A 17,915-nucleotide genomic window follows, 5' to 3' on the forward strand; every position below is an offset into this window, starting at 1 on the left:
GTAACCTGCAAATGCATCTAATAGAAGTAATCATAAATGCCTCTTAAAACTTGCAGCTTGCACCAATGTGCTGTAAATGCATTGCCTGATGAAGGAAAACATGTCATAGACAAGGGAAAAACAAGAAGGCAACTCAGCTAAAAGATGACAATAAAGCTGCTCTACACACAAGTTGTAAAGAGTATTTTTTCATCTCACTGCTGCACAGCACATTTAATTGCTGACATCTATCACTTTGGACTACAGCCCCTGAGAAGCAGAGCGCACGCATCTCCCAAAGAGGCCCATGCGCATCCCCAGTGGTTTGTAATTGATGTGACAAAGCCCATTCCCCAGGATGTATTCCCACACAAAGCAGTAGAGTAGTAATCCACCATGGAAACGTGATCACCTTTCAGGAATAAACCAGTATTTCTTCAGCAGTATTCATTATGAGCAAAGCAACCCTGGTCACTTTAAATATGACTACTCAAGCTGTTATATCCAACTTGCAGAAATCATCCAGGTCATTTTCCTCCTGCCCACCAAGTATTTGTCTACCTTTTCCTCTAACAAACTGACTTTCTGCAGCTTCTCTAGGTGTGTGTTGTCATGTTATTAAAAAACTGTTTTGTTACATGAAGTAATCCTTCCTTGCTGCAGTTTAAGCTTCCTATTCTAGAGCTTTGAAAAGTTCTGTATTTGGTCTGCAACTCCAAACATGAGAAAAAACATTATGTTCACAAAGGGAAAAAAAGCTGAAAACCACTGCTCTAGATTATACAAAACTTGCTCGCCAGCCCAAACCCTCAGTCTTGGTTCCCAAACTTCTGATCACTTGTACTATCCTCTTAAATTTTTACTTTGCCTATTACCCTAACAAAATGTGATGCCCAGAATTACTTTTTAAAAAAATCCTGCTTTATGGGGTACTGGTGTGTCCTACAGACAGTATCTCTTTATATGCTTCAGCACGATGTGCATCTTTTCCTAACAATAGATTAAATAGACTTATTTTTGTGATACACTTTAGCTATGAAGCTCATGTGTCTTCTCTGCATTCCTTGGTGTAGATCTCAATTTGTTTTCATTCAACTGTAACCAATTTTTCTTAATCATTGGTACAATCTGTCACTGTGAATCCTGTTTGCTCAAGGGAAATCTTTCAGTGACCAAGAGGAATAGCAGGCAGAGGAAGCCGCAGCAAGATAGTCACACAACTCAAGAGTTGGGAGCTTGCAGCTCAAGCAGGAAGACTGCTAAAAGGAGCAGACGGATGAGGCCTACATATGTCTACCTCCAGGCTTTGCTTGACCTGGGGACCTGTGACATTGGTAAAGATATGAATAGACACTTCAAGAACATCAGGACAGGAGACTTGCCTTTACCAGGTCAAAGTTATCTCTGCTATGACTGAACGCACTCTGACCACTACGCCAGGTCTCATTCAGCAGTCTTGTGGGAGGGTGCTGTTAAACCAAAGCAAAAATACTGTGCATGTCACTAGTAAATTAAATGTTCCCATCTATGCCTCCTCCTCTCATCCCCCCCCTCAAGCCATCAAAAGTTTCATCAAGCAGCAAAAGATGCACACAAAAGCACATATTACATGTTACAGATCATATAGGAAAGAACCATACCTGCTTCAGAATAGTATCAGAATGTCCATTTTTACAACAATATTTTAATCCTAGATTTAAAAATACGTTCCTACTCCTGATACAAACATCTTTAAACTAAAAAGTTAAGCTGTCATAGAAACAGTGTTGTAACATCCGAAAGATATTTCACTTTTTATAAAGTGAAACTATCCAACTGCTTATGAACCTAGTTAGGAACTTGGCTCAATAGAAAAAATTCTAAATTCATGAGCCGTGTTCAAGGTACAGGTATGTGTTATACATGTTCTAAAATACACAGAATCACAGAACAGTTTAGGTTGGAAGGGACCTTAAAGCTTATCCAGTCCCACCCACCCTGCCCTGGGCAGGGACACCTTCCACCAGCCCAGGTTACTCCAAGCCCCGTCCAACCTGGCCTTGAACACCTCCAGGGATGGGGCAGCCACAGCTTCTCTGGGCAACCTGGGTGAGGGGCTCACCACCCTCACAGTTAAGAATTTCTTCCTCATATCTCATCTAAATCTCCCCTCTTCCAGTTTAAAACTGTTACCCCTCATCCTATCACTACATGCCCTTGTAAAAAGGCCCTCTCCAGCTTTCCTGTAGGCCCCCTTCAGATACTAGAAGGGGCTCTCAAGGTCTCCCCAGAGCCTTCTCTTCTCTGGGCTGAACACGCCCAACTCTCTCAGCCTCTCCTCCCAGCAGAGGGGCTCCAGCCCTCGCAGCATCTCCAGGGCCTCCTCTGGTCCTGCTCCAACAGCTCCGTGTCCTTCTGCTGTTGGGACCTCCAGAGCTGGAGGCAGACCTGCAGGGGGCTCTCCCCAGAGCGGAGAAGAATCCCCTCCCTCACCCTGCTGGGGATGCAGCCCAGGATGCAATCAGCCATCTGGGCTGCCAGCGTATATTGCAGGCTTATATTCAGTTTTTCATCCACCAGTATCAAGTCCTCCTCAGGACTGCTCTCAATCCACTCATTGCCCAGCCTGTATCCATGTTGAGGACTGTCCCTACCCAGGCAGCACTGCCAGGTGCACTGGCATGTATAACAAAAAGGACCCATGGGAGGCTTATACCATAACTCAGGATAACTGACAATGTCCATAATGCAAGAGACATTGATGTTCAGGCAACTGAATCCCACTTGTAATGCAAGGAAATAATATATCCCATTATTCATTTGCAAACTGAATTGAGATGTGCATGGGTGCTAACATCTTAACCAACGCTCCTCACTGTCTTCTGCAGATCAATCCCTAATTTGGAGCCAAAACTAGCTTCACACTATGACAAAGCCCCCTGAAATTATAGTTGAAGTAGACTTGAAGGGGAAAAGGGATACTATCAGGCTTGCCTGTGACAAGCTGTGGGACAACACGCCAAAGTTACAGGGTGCCAGCAAGGGCTCTCAGCCTGTTGCTCTGAGACATGCTGGGTACACTGGAGCACACTGGAAGTCTTACAGAGATGAGCCAGGGACTCCTGAGGTAACAGGAGCCAACAGGGAAACACTGGTGAAATACCTCAAAGGAATTAAGAAGTGTTCCTTTAAGAACAGGACACAGTCGACAGCCCAGCTGAAGTGCCTCTACACCAATGCACGCAGCATGGGCAACAAACAGGAGGAGTTGGAAGCCACCATGCTGCCAGAAAGCTACGACCTGGTTGCCACTACTGAAACCTGCCGGGAGGAATCCCATGACTGGAGTGCGGCTATCAATGGCTACAGGCTGTTCACAAGGGACAGGGGAGGAAGGAGGGACGGAGGCCTCGCCCTCTTGATGGCCTCTTGCCATCAAGAACTGGGTAGTGTGTGAAGAGCTGCCTCTGAAGAATAGCCACGCACAGGGTGAAAGCCTATGAGTAAGAATTAGAGACTGAGGCAACAAAGGGAACCGTGTGGTTGGGGTCTACTACAGGCCGCCCAGCTTGTTGACAAACCCTCTTACTCCAGCTCCAGGAGGTATCGCACATGCAGGCTCTTGTCCTGCTGGGGGACTTCAACCACCCCAACATCTGCTGGAAAAGCCGCATGGTGAGCTGTAGGCAATCCAGGAGACTCCTGGAGCGCATCGAGGATAACTTCTTAAGCGAGGTAAGAGACAGCCCTGCGATATTGGACCTGTTGGTCACCAACACAAGTGAGCTGATTGGTGACATTAAGATTGGAGGCAGCCTGGGCTGCAATGATCATGCACTGGTGGAGTTTGTAGTCCTGAGAGATAAGGGTCAAGCAAAGACTAAAGTCAGGACCCTGAATTTTAGGAAAGCAAACTTCCAGCTCTTCAAGGAGTCAGTCAATAGGACCCCCCGGGAAACTGCCCTCAGGGACAACAGAGCACAACAGAGCTGGTAGATCTTTAAGGACACTTTCCATAGAGTGCAAGCTCTTGATCCCCAGGTGTAAGAAGTCAGGAAAGGAGGGCCAGAGACCAGCATGGCTGAGTCGAGACCTGCTGGTCAAACTAAAGGGCAAGAAGGAAACGCACAGGCAGTGGAAGCAGGGACAAGTATCCTGGGAAGAGTACAGGGACCTTGCCCAGTTGTGTAGGGATGGGGACAGGAAGGCCAAGGCGCAGCCGGAGCTGAACTTGGCAACGGACACTCAGAAAAATAAGAAGGGCTTCTTACAGGTATGTCAGCCAGAAAAGGAAGGTCAAAGAAAGCGTACCCTCCCCAATGAGCAAGACTGGCAAACTGATAACAGCGGATGAGGAGAAGGTGAGGGACTCAACTTTTTTGCCTCAGTCCTCACTGGCAGCCTCTCTCCCCACACCTGTCAAGTAGATGAACCGCAAGGCAGGGACTGGGGGAGCAAAGTTCCTCCCACTGTAAGAGAAGATCAGGTTCATGACCACCGGAGGAACCGGAACATATACAAGCCTATGGGATGAGATACATCCCAGAGTCCTGAGGGAATTGGCTGATGCAGTTGCCAAGTCACTCTCCATGATATCTGAAAAGTCACGGCAGTCAGGTGAAGATCCCAGTGACTGGAAAAGGGGAAATACTGCACCCGTTTTCAAAAAGGGTAGAAAGGAGGACCCTGGGAGCTACCGACTTCTCAGCCTCACCTCTGGGCCTGGGAAGATCATGGAACAGATCTTCCTAGAAGCAATGCTAAGGCACATGGAGGACAGGCAGGTCATTCGAGACAGCCAGCACGGCTTCACAAAGGCAAGTCCTGTCTGACCAACCTAGTGGCCTTCTATGATGGAGTGACTAGATCAGAGGACAAGGGAAGAGCTAGGCATGTCATCTATCTAGACTTCTGTAAGGCCTTTGACAAGGTCCCCCACAACATGCTTCTCTAAATTGGAGAGTTGAATTTGATGGGTGGACTGTTCAGTGGATGAGGAATTGGTTGGATGGTCGCATTCAGAGGGTAGTGGTCAATGGCTCAATGTCCAGACGGAGATCGGTGACAAGTGGTGTCCCTCAGGGGTCCGTACAGGGACTAGTACTGTTAAATATCTTCATTAATGACATAGACAGTAGAATCAAGTGCACCCTCCGCAAGTTGACACCAAGTTGACTCGTGAGACTGACATGCCTGAGGGATGGGATGCCATCTAGAGGAACCTGGAGAGGCTCGAGAAGTGGACCCATGTGAATCTCATGAGGTTCAACAAGGCCAAGTGCAGGGTACTGCACCTGGGTCAGGGCAACCCCTGGTATCAATACAGGCTGGGGGGATGACGGGAGAAGGACTTGGAGGTACTGCTGGACACAAGCCAGCAATGTGCGCTTAGAGCCCAGAAGGCTAACCATATCCTGGGCTGCATCAAAAGGAGCACAGCCAGCAGGTCAAGGGAGGGGATTCTCCACCTCTACTCTGGTAAGACCCTACCTGAATCCAGCTCTGGAGTCCTCAGTACAAGACATGGACATGTTGGAGCAGGTCCAGAGGAGGCCACAAAAGTGATCAGAGGGATGGAACACCTCTCCGATGAGGACAGGCTGAGAAAGCTGGAGTTGTTAAGCCTGCAGGTGAGAAGGCTCTGGGGAGACCTTATAGCAGCCTTCCAGTACTAAAAAGGCGCTTATAAGAAAGATGTGGACACACTTTTTAGCAGGGCCTGTTGCAAGAAATAATGGTTTTAAACTAAAAGAGGGAAGATTTAGACTAGATCTAACGAAGAAATTTTGTTACACTGAGGGTGGTAAAACACTGGCACAGGCTGCCCAGAGAGGTGCTAGATGCCCCATCGCTAGAAACAGTCAAGGTCAGGTTGGACAGGGCTCTGAGCAGCCTGATCCAGTGGAAGATGTCCCTGTCCATAACCTTTAAAGGTCCTTTCCAAACCAAACTATTCCACGATTCTGTGAACCAGCAGGGCACAGAAGCAAAGAAGGCTAAAGGCATCCTGGGCCACATTAACAGGAACATGGCTGTAGTGAATATAAAATTACACACTAACCTACTCTTCCACTATACGCAGTTCTCAAAGCACTGAAGCAAGCTTGGCCTGTGAGAAGCACCATCTGACTGTCAGTATGGGCAAGGAGGACTTCAGTCATGAGCTACGTGTCAAGTGTACACTGCAAACCAGGCAAACAGACTTCTAAAAGCCGCATTTGCAAAAATCACATTTAAAATCTGGCCACATCAGAAGCATAACTTTCCACATGACCCAAGCTAGGCACCCTGAGAACACTTCAAGTACATTACAAGCACGTCAAGGGACTGGAAGCAATCTGGTAGACGAAACTTTCAAGCCAGGGAAGAATTAAATTATACTCCTATGAACTGTAAGAACAGAGAGAAAAATAAGAAAACCAGGTATATTTTCTTCATATTTAGTCTGTCTCAGAAAACCAAAAAAGTGTTTGAAATTAGTCCAGCAGAATTAACCAGTCATTGAAGTGACTGGTGAGAGGCAACTCAATTGTCAAAACAAAGGGCAAGAGAGACAAGACCGAAGGGAAAACAGCTTCTCCACCACTTTAAATGTACAACATTCTACAACAAGGTATTTGTAAAATCTCCTAGCGCTATCAAAAGCCTAAAGAACCTGAATCAATTGGCACTGATTCTCATTAGATTCCAAATACAGATACTTCTGATAAGTATACCTTAATCAAAACATAAAAATAAGCATCTTGCAGAACAGGAGAGGGGAACCAAATTCCCAGTTACTGCTGCTGCTCTCTTCTGGAGCTTGCTTTAAAAGCCCAGCAAGCAGAGTATTTGCCATCACCAAGACAAGGGAGACAACCTTGATGGCCATGTAATGCCCACTGCCATGCAAAATACATTATCTGAAATAAATGCCAAGACTGCTGGCCTAAGGCTTTTAAGAGGGAAATCAGTCCCAACAGGAACATCACAGCAGAGCTGGGTGGTATTCATGTCACTTAACTTTAGGGGTTTACATCTGACCTGGTTACCATCAGGTCTTTTTATAGTTAACAAAGGCCTAGCTAACTGAGTCCATAAATTTTAGCGTACAGGTCATCTTACTACATGCAGGCACATCCTCTAGTATGAACTGTGCACCGAGTTCAATAGGCTTTACAGAGACTTACTCAAATGGAGATGCTTAGACTATAGCCATTTCATGTTTGGACAGCTATTTTAGGGGTAAAGTCCACAAAATATCTCCAATGGCTGACTTTAACAAGAAGACCCAGCACAGGAAGTGAAGATCCAGTGATATAGCAAAGTTTACAGAGAAAACAAGAAATACTTCATCATAAATTAACTAGCTAATCAGAAAAAACACAAGAGAGGGAAACACTTAATTCCTTTTATAACCACTTAGATGCAAATTAAGAGAGACAGGAGACTGACAGTAGGCCTGTACTAGCACTGCTAGATTAAAAGCAATTTTATGGCCAGCAACTTTCATATACAGGTGATGTACATACTGACATGCTCAGGAAAAATCTTTTACTCCCAAATCTTACCTACCAAAATAGGTATCAAAATTCAATCAGAAGCAAAAAAATAATTTTGCCACCATATATATTCATTTTAAAATGAAGTTTTAACTGCTAAACAGTATTTGATCACAAAACCTCCCTTGTGGGAATAGAAATAACGGATTACATTTGGCTTAAGTAGCCAGCTTATTAGGTCAATTCTCTTTCACGCAGACCGAACAGCAGTTTTTAAAAACGTAGTCGGTACAAGGTCTTTTTCGAGCACACTTACATTGTAACTTCATGTGTTTTCAGGCCAACACTGCTTCCATATTCCCAAAGTGCTCAGAGCCACCCTTTTCCTTCATTTCTGCCATCAGTCAATACAGTGAACCAGTCAATAAAACTGATAATGTTTAAAAATTAACCTTGAATTGTTCAAATCCCAGTATATTAATCTTACATCTACAAGTACATTTGTGTATATACTGGTCAGATTATCTGCTCTGACTAGCTGTGCCAACAAGCTGAGGAATTTCCTTCTGACAAGCCTGTATCTTACTGATCTGCAATGCTTCCAAAAGACACCCACTAAGGCATTTTAAGAAGCATCATTAGTATCATTCCCACTGCAAATATTGCCCATTCTAATTAAAAAAATAATATATATATCATGCAGGACTTTCCTTACCTTTTATTGAACTCCTCAAGTTCCGCTCTCAGTTTTCCTATTTCAATCTGTAATCTAGCCCTCTCTTTGGCAGTTTCATCCAGAACTCTTCGAGCATCAGCCAATTCAGACTCATAGAGACTCTTGATTCCACTCACCTAATGGGAAAAAAGTATTCAGATATGATAAAATCCCAAAGACTAACTATCAAAGAGTTGAAACACAGCACCAGGTTTCACATAGCTTTCTTTGAAAAAAGGGTGCATGATGATTTCTGTTGTTTAAGAACATTCTATATCAAACATTTTCAATTCATATGCACCTACAATTAGATGTGATCTAGTCCTAAAGACAAGATTAAATTTTTATTCCCAGTGGGACATAACAAAACATATTATGTTTGAAGTGTGCAAGTCTCCCAAAGAGATGAACTGAAGCAGATCAGTACAGCCTACAATCAGACCTTAAGTTGTTTGCCCTCATTTCCAACATTCTGCTATGGTAGATGTTTTTAAACAGTAATACCACTTTAAGATAAATGATGATAGACTTATTTTGTGGAATACAGGTCCGAGGCCCAATTTGACTCTGCTACTCTTGCACTATAAAGCTAAAAAAAATCTAAAACTAGATGAACTACAGAAACGTCAACTGTTAAGAGATGAGCTTCCACTCCTGTTCTCTACCTCAGAGGATAAGGATCTACAGACCTCTCCCTGTCCCAATTCAATATAGTACATAATCAGTCTGAATAGACTGCAGCAAGGCACCTCAAGGTCTTCCACACCTTTATTGTTTTTAGAATGCAAGATTATTTGAAAGGTATAACAGATAGCTAAAATGTCAAGACCATATAAGATTGCTGCAATTGCTTCTGTCAAAGGATACCAGAACAATTATTACCAATGTAAACCAGAAACAGAGCAATCAGGGAGTGAGAAGAGCCAAAAGCAGAACGTACAAACTTTAGGAAGAGAAATTTCATAACAACACACAAAATGTAGAAACAAGAAAGCAAACTGTGCTATTCCTAGGAGTGCCTATTTCAACATCAGAGTAGCACCAATGACAGACTCAACCATCTGGTCTTCAAAAAGACTGATTAAAAGCAGTCAGGATATAATTAAGTTCCTGATAGACTATAATCTCATAAATATTCTGAAATTAACTAAACTATGATAGTATGAGGGCTGAGAAGCCTTTAGTTTACAAGCATACTACATACCAGGAAGGACTTGGCTGTCTATCCATGCAAACTTAGTTCTTTTCTTTAAAGAGTTCTTTCAAGCTTTATTCAAGTTTCGGGGATTTGGTCATGTTTCATGCCCCCCATGTTCCCCCGCTCCCCAGCTGATGGCTTGTGCCATAGACAACCTCTGGTTAACATAACTCTGTATTATCAGTTACAAAATTTAGGAAGTTCTACAAAGAAGTGTACCATGACTGTGCTAAACTCTTTCATACAGCACACCACAACGCCAAAAGAAAAACAACAACTCGGAGATTTTAAGGCTGTAAAGCCTTTCATTATGGATGACCCTTGAGTGAAAATACACCATTTGCAAATTGCAATACAAAATACAATTGCCCAAAGGCCAAGCACTGGTTCTGCACCATCAGGTACTGCATCTACAACACTCCTTCCCTAATGCTGGCCTTTCTTTAGGCCATCTGCCCTTCAGCTTTTAAATCTCTGCCCTAGGACATCTACCAGGAACTTGGGGCTGTAAGGCTGTAGGTGCAGACAGACACACTAAATCACAGTGCAGGATACAAGGACAAATCCCTTCCCTGTACTCCCGGGCATAAACTGGAATTGCATGTCAAGGTACAATGGAAGACAGATTTTTTTTCCCCTAGGTCTGTCTGAATACCGTCACAAAAAGGTGTTGCTGGTGTGATACTTACCACAGGCAGTAAATAATTTATGCTTTTGAGGCATTACAGACAATTCAGAGCTTAACACCACCAAAACAACAATATTCTGAACAGAGAATAAACACTTAATGCAATTCTTGTGTAGAGAGAATATAGCTAGATGGAGATAAAAATTGCATTATGAAAGCCATTCAGAACCTGTTGGAAAAAAAGATAACCAGAGATGGTGCTTCTTAATTAGAAAGGACTGATTGAGCATAACTAGTTGTGGTAGCTTAGTACGTATTTTTCTCTTGCAGCATATTAACCTCTTCTCTGCTCTTATTCCAGCAAGAAACAAGAGAAGGAAACACAAGGGTCCAATTCACAGTCCAAAGCGTTAATCAAAAAGCCACTTGGACTAGAATTTTAAGCTAATGCACTGAGCAGACAGAAATAACTGAGACATAAGGACACACTGCAGCTTTCAGCACAGGGAGGCAGCAGACAACTGGGAGCAGTAACACCTTCAATCACTGGAAAAAAAAACAACAAACCAAACAAAAAAACAAACCTCGCCAGAACTCTAACAACAAGATAGAAAGAGAATATGAATTCATGATAACATTGATAGAAGTTTTAGATGATCAAACTGAACTGGAGGACAGCTCAAGATGGTCTTGCTAGATCATAAAAATAACATCTTGTTTATTTTCAGCACTGTTCAAGCAAAGAAGAGAATCAAACACAGCAGTAAGCTCAAAACAAAGGAAGTAATGCCAGCTCAGCTGAACTAGCCTGGTATTATGTAGTTGACAACACTTCTAGCCCAAGACGGTTATTCACTGAAAGGACCTGTCTACCCCAACGCTGAGAGAAACTCTGGAAAATATTTCTGTTCCCTGAAACTGTCACCCTTCAAACTCTGTTCTGGTGGAAGGAGCCTGCCTAACTTTGGGTGTTCTCTCTGAAAATCTCCAGAGAGGTACCACCACAAAAGTGCCTCTGTTTAGTGTATATCTATGATTTTGCTTTGTTTTGACTCTACAGACACTCTTCTGCCCACTCGCTTTTTAAATCACTTTCCATTTGATGCTTACTTTGGTCTCTAGTACAGTGACACTTCTAAAAAGGTGCTGTTAAACCAAAGCAGAACCTCCTAGAATAAGCCTCACATGCCCCTTCTGGATGGACAGGAGGAAAAAAAAAAAAAAAAAAACCCAAAAAAACCACAAGCCACTAGGAACAACAGCCTGTGACCACAGCAACAAGAGAAGGAAGTTGAATAAATGCATCTGGCAACTAAGAAGCCCATTTCTGGTTCTTTGTCTCATCACACTTCTGATCAGAGTGCCACCAGACAGCATCTATGTGTCCTTGAACACTGCCAAAGAATACTGGATGAAAGATATAATCTGTCTGACTTCCTCCATTTTTGTCATCTTCTATCAGTACAATCTATGAATTTGAATTCCTTCCTTCATTTGTTGTTTCTCATCATTTTGTCTCCCGCTTCCCACATTTGAGAAGGGTACAAACTCATCCTTGATGCCTATGCCAATCCTTCCAGTGTAAGCCAGTAAGAGCAGCAGCTGGTAGCAAATGCTGAAAGGAAAAAGTATAGAGAACGAGGCAAACATACAATGATTCTTCACTCACATGTACTCCCAGCTTCTAAAAATTTAAAAAAATTCTAAGCCAAAAATTGCTTCCAGGCACCAAAAACAAGTAGTCACCAAATACTGTTAATTTGTCTAATCCTTTAAATGTCTTTAGCTTTTGGCTTCTACAACATCAGAGCATCATACAAGCACAACGTGTGGATTAAGACCTACTGCTTGATAGTTTCATTTCATGCTTATAGTTTTTGTGTTGCGAGAAATGCTGAATATTTGCTTCCTATACAAATCTCTTTGCTTGGACTCATGACCCAGGTTTCTTTTCATGTCTTTTCCAGATTTGCTCCTGGTCAGAAGTTATTCTGCTGCTCTGCTCATCTTTGTCACCTTTTCCTTACACACTATTTCCAGACTCTAGATGTTTCAAAATAAGTTAAGAAAACTGCAAGCAGCATTCAGAATACAGAAACAACACTGATTTACACAGTGGTTATTCACCACTAGCTACAAAGGAAAACAGAGACATTAGACGAGATCAGAGGGGCAGAAAATGCAGCAATTCTAACCCAAGCTGTAATCCAGGAGGTGATACCTGAGCTATATTTTCATATGTTAGTAGTGAGGTGCTGTGGTGGGGCTAATCTAGAAAGCCACAAGAGAGAAAGCAACTCTTCATCACAATACAACATGGCAAGCTAAAAAATGAAAGTTGAAGAACAACTCATGAATGGTGTAGAAAGCAATTACTCCTCCTGTGCTCATGGAAAAGGCATAAAAGAGTCCATGGCCCCATGTCCATCAGTTTATGTAGAAGAACCACCTAACAAAAAAAAATGCAGTGAAAACAGACCTTTTGGTCTTGGGTGGGTTTTTTTTTGGTTGTTTGTTGGGTTTTTGTCTGTTGGGCTTTTTAACTTAAAGATTCCTCTACTGCAGATATAAGACTTCTGCACTTAAGCATCAGTTGAAGGTATCATAGAACAGATCAAAAAAACGAGAAAAAAAATGTTTAGAAAACATTAACGGCTTTCTAAGTCCCATTTTTTTAACTAAATCAATCAGTACGTTATTTAATCTCTCATTTAGAGTCCACTTTGTACTAGAGCATTAGAAGATGGTTCACGCCATACAAGTTTCTAAAATGGGAACTACCTATCACTAAACTTTGAAGTCCATGGCAGTACAGTAGACATTAACCTGAAGAGCAGGACTACAGGGCATACGAGTAAGAGTCATACTGAGGAAGAATGATTATGACTTGTGAAAAATAAAAGCTTCACAACCTACTGGACTTGCTCAGTCAAACAGGGAGCAGGTACTCACGACAGATCCAGTAAAAAAAACAAGAAGTAGTAGGTACATGTAGAAGCACAACAGAGTGGAGAAAACACAGTCACACAGTATGGCTTTTTTAAAAGGAAACACTGGACAAGGGAACAAGCACATGAACAAGGGTTTGAAAAGTCAACAGACATTGGGAAAGCAGAGACTAAGACAGTCTGCCTGGACTCCCAAAAGGCTTGAATAAGATCCCCCACCAAAGGCTCCTACAGAGGCCATGCACAGTCTAAGCAGGCACAGCGAAGAAAAACAGACAAGAAGAGACATCACCTTCCAGGAATTGAGATGAGGTTGATAGGCCTGTAGTTCCCTGGATCTTCATTCTTGCCCCTCCTGAAGACACTATCTTTCTTCCAGTCTTCAGGAATCTCTCCTTATCATCATGCTCTTTCAAAGATAATGGAGTGGCCTCGCAATGAGGTCAGCCAGTTCCCTCAGCACTCATGGGTGCAACCCATCAGGTCCCATGGACTTATGTCCAGCTTGTTTAGATGTTCCCTATCCTGATCCTCCTCTACCAAGAAGGAGTCTTCCTTGTGCCAGACTTTCCCTCTAGTCTCAGGGGCCTGGGATTCCTGAAGGCTAGTCTGACCACAAGAAGGCATTGAGCGCATCAGCCTTCCTTCCCTGTTCCGAGTTTAGTCAGGACCTCCTTGCTCATCTATACAGGTCTCCTGCCACCTTTGCTCCATTTCATGATTGTTAGGATGGATCACTCTTGAGCTTAGAGGTTACTCTTGAGAATATCAACCTAGCTTTCATGGACCTCTTTTCTCTCCAGGTCTGTAACCCACAGGATTCTTCCAAGCAGAGCCCTGAAGAGGCTAAAGTCTACTTTCCTGATATCCAGGGTTCTGGTCTTGCTTCTTGTTCTGCTCCATCCTCTAAAAATCCCAAACTCCACTGTCTCATGGTCACTGCCCTGACCTTAACATCCCCGACCAGTTCTTCCTGGTCCAGCAGAGCACAAAGACTAGGGCATGTGAGGCTTCTTCCAGTTGACTGCAGAAGCCTTTGTTTACCTATTCTCCTTGATCAGGTCAGTAATAGACACATACCACAATGTCACCCATCCTGGTCTGACCACTAATCCTGATCAACAAGCTCTCAGCTAGCTCATAAAATGTCCGTAGGCAAAGCTCCAGGCATTCCCACTGCACTCTCACATAAAGGGCAACTTCCCCTCCTCACCCTCCTAAAAAGCCTGTATCCATCCATCATAGCACTCTAATCATATGAGCTATCCCTGATCACAATGAGGTTATAGTTCTGCAACTGTCCACAGACTTCTCATTCCCCCTGTTTGTTCCCTATGCTGCACACATCAGTGTTACAGACACTTCAGAGAGGCACCCAAGCATGATAAATCCCCAGAAAGAGCAGGAGAGCTTTCCCCACACGGCTGTCCTATAGGTACTTCTTTCTTTACGTTCCTATGCTTGGGGTGTTTCCACTTCATCCTTTTGCTGTCGCTTTCTCTTCTGTTCACATAATCCCAGGTCTTTTGCTTTCCTATCCCATCCACCACTTCTTCACCAGATCCTAACTGACCCCATGTTTTAGAGGCTCCAGCTCTTGACTGACCCACCATCCACAGCAGCATTTGAACATGCAGGTGGCAACTAGGCAACACCAGACCCACATATCCTGGTCATGACAATAGCTCTGGTTACTACACATGGTGCAGAAAGGACATAGTAGCTGCAGTGCTGGTGGATAAGTGGAGACCAGGTCAGGCTACAGTGAAAGTTATGATGGTTGTGACATACAAAATTGCAGCCACCTGTAATCACACCCACAGAGCTGGGAAGACATAGGTAAAGAGGGAATCCCCTGTAGATACTGCTTTTGTCACAAGAGCAATCACTGTCAGTGGCTGAGGCTCCCAGGGATCTTCTCATTTTTTCTCCCTACTCCTCTCTGTGAGTGAGAACAGTGGGATGTCCTCAGAACAGTGTAGTAACCACTCCCATGACCATCAAAACATCTTTTCTGGAAGGCTGCAATCATAAGCACCACAGGGGAGGGCAGGGAGACAGTAGAAAGGGAATCAAGGAGACCTCTAGGACTCTTCCTCTTAGCCCTTCCAGTATACCCCCTCCCAGTCTCACAAATTAGGTTACTGTAACAGTGACCCCAACACAGCAAGGATAGCATCAGTCATGTACTAGCGAGGTTGAAAAAGAAGGGGATGAGCTAAATTTCTCTTCTCTCATAGGCTAAGCTACGCAAGGGGATACATGGCAGAGAGCAGAGATAGAATGAGGATATTTAGAGATTCCCCCAGCTACACAGGCAAAGTATTTTTTGTACTTATCTGAGGGCTTAAAGTGTATGTATTTATTCCTCTGGAGGCCTACTGCATACAAGATAGAACAGCATCAGACAGGGTTAGGGAAAGCATGAAAAAAGGCTATAATTAGCAGAGGACTAGAGATCAATCTCAACTTCTGCAAAGTTCCTTTTCTCTACTGTTTAGAGGTGGCAGTCCCGTGTTCCTCAAAGAGCAACAGGAGTTCTTTTGTTCCAAGGCCATGATGCAGCTGTGGTCTGTAATACTAAGGAGACTGCCCAACAGAGGAGGAGAAGGTGGCTGCTTTTTTCAATCTTCTGCGGATTGGTGATTAAAACAAGCAAGGAAAAAGAACATCCTGATCAGCTGATGATTAAATAATCTATGGCAGAACAGTGACCATGGTCCTTGCCTGAACAGCATCAGCAGAACTCCTCTCATCTAGAAGATATTCCCCTAAACCAGAGCTTTGAAACGAGATCAGAAATACCAACCCTTTGTTCCCATGCATGCAGCGGTGGGGGGAGTGGATGTCAGTAAAGGTCTCACCCTGGCCCCTTTGTGACATGGTCACTGTGGGACACTGGAGTGACAAGCAATGGACAAACATTTCTTTCATGATACCATGCTCTCGTCTACTGGTTGTCATACCAATCCTCAACCTCCCACTTGCCTTGGATTATGGACTTATTACTTGGTCTCAAGGCAAAAGTCTCAGGTGTTAACATAGAGCCCACTGGTGAGCAGCCATCCCACAACCCAGAACATGCATCATTCCATCCACCACAGTGGTAGATTATGTTCCCTGCTACTACCAGAGACAAGCTAAAAATATTTAAATATTTAGACAGCTAAAAAAAAAAAACACCAGAGTAAATTTACAGACAGTTGAGGAAAACCAAGGAGAATTTTCATCTTGAACACCCTGGGAAAAGAAAATATACTATTTTAAGCACGTAGAGCTAACATAAAGATATAATGATGTAGCCAAAACAGTATGTCAGTATCACTGGACTACGCTTAACTGTGCTTCTACACATTCATTACAGTTGCTTTGGGATTTGTTTGGGTTTTTGGGGGCTTTTTGTGGGGTTTGGTGGGTTTACTTTTAATTAATATCTTATTTCATGCTAAGCCTAATCATTTTACAAACACAAATTCTAACAGTGTAACAACTGAATTGTCAGCAGAAAATCCAATTTACTAGATTGGTCCTGAAAGTACAGGATTCTCTCATTCCAATAAACCCAAAATTGGACAGCCATCTGAAGCTTTACTGCTGACTATCCTGGATCAAAACAGTAAGACTACAAAGTCTCCTTTTCTGGACATATGTAAAGAATAAATAAGCTGCCCTAAAGGGATGGAGAAAGCATTTAACAAATGTGGTCCAGAGACCAGCTAAAGTACCTTACATCGTCTCTGATGTGTCAAAGAAGAGCTTGAGGAACAACAAAGTTTGTTGGAATATTTCTAAGAATTAGGACTTTTTTTTTTGAAGCCTGGAAGAAAAGTGAAGGAAAGCTCAAGCACAAAGTAAGCAAAATATTTATATCAAAATCCTCAAGTTTATTTTACAATTACTGGATTAGAGTATTGTTCCAGAATTGATAACACACAGAAATGCTGTTAGGAGCCAGTTTATGCTTGTATTAAAAATCTAATGAGATTATATCTATGTTTTCTGCTTGTCCTGTCCTTACTCTTTTTACCTGTTTGCTGTCAACAGAATTACATTCTGCTTCTACATTTAAAATGCATACTCCTTCTAGGCTCCAGCAATCTACAACTTAAAAGCTCCCTGACCACATATGGTTATTTTGTTTATAGCATGATTTCACACAGGACAAGTGATGTAGCCATGTTTTAAGCTTAGAAATATCTAGTAGTTTATATTATAACTTCCATAATTTCAAAAGGTACTTTAAGGTACCTGAATCCTGGATGTGCACTGATTGTAGGTAGGCCAACCACTCCCAAAACAAGATGCCATCATATCTGGTCTGCTTAAAATAAATTAATTCAAACACTCCTCCCACCACCCCTAGCATCATCAAACCAGACCCTTAAGGGGGGGAAAAAAAAAAGCCTACACAGCGGCACAGCCACCAACTGCATCACACAAGTTGCAGCCAAGGCTGTTATCTACGGGCTTTCCACAGAAGTTTCACTTCATCTCAGTGGGGGGACACCTCACCTTGCAGACCGCCTCCACCAGCCAGAGCAGGGGGGGTCGGGTTTGTACAGGATGGGCGGGCGGGACTGCCCCCAGCTGTGTCACTGACTACATCCTTCCTCCAAGGGGACAGAGAGCCCTGGGGGAAAGCTGATACAACAGAAGAGGGAAAAGTAAAACGTGGCTTAGGAAAAAGGATCAGCCAGTTTTGCCTCCAAGATCACAGGAAGCCGACGAGATCCCCTTCCACGATGGGGACTGTCAGCAAAGAGTAGTTCACACTACAAAGATTTGATTCGTGGCGTTTACGGGGACTAAGGAAGATTTCCTCTGGTGAGAAGCAAAGTTAGTCTAAACCCTTTCAAATTTTTCATCTCATCACATCAGCCGTCGGGATAGGGACCGTAAAGAAAAAGTAACATTTCAGGATGCTAGAATTCGCCGGACGCGCGTGCCCAGCACGGGGTCCGGTACACCGAGTGCCCCACAAGAGCCG

At 43.4% G+C, this 17,915-nt stretch overlaps 1 protein-coding gene across 1 annotated transcript in view; it reads right to left on the reverse strand.

Moving 5' to 3' along the window:
• LMNB2 (lamin B2) overlaps positions 1–17,915 on the reverse strand; it is a 54,600-nt gene that overhangs the window by 17,177 nt on the left and 19,508 nt on the right. The window contains exons 2-3 of the mRNA XM_009880611.1: positions 11,511–11,595; positions 8,155–8,291 (exon numbers count right to left, since the gene is read on the reverse strand). Coding sequence (XP_009878913.1) covers positions 8,155–8,291; positions 11,511–11,595 — 222 coding nt within the window. The remainder of the gene's footprint in view (positions 1–8,154; positions 8,292–11,510; positions 11,596–17,915) is intronic.

Source organism: Charadrius vociferus, unplaced genomic scaffold, assembly GCF_000708025.1.
Source record: "Charadrius vociferus isolate BGI_N301 unplaced genomic scaffold, ASM70802v2 scaffold702, whole genome shotgun sequence".
Classification (NCBI taxonomy): Eukaryota; Metazoa; Chordata; class Aves; order Charadriiformes; family Charadriidae; genus Charadrius; species Charadrius vociferus.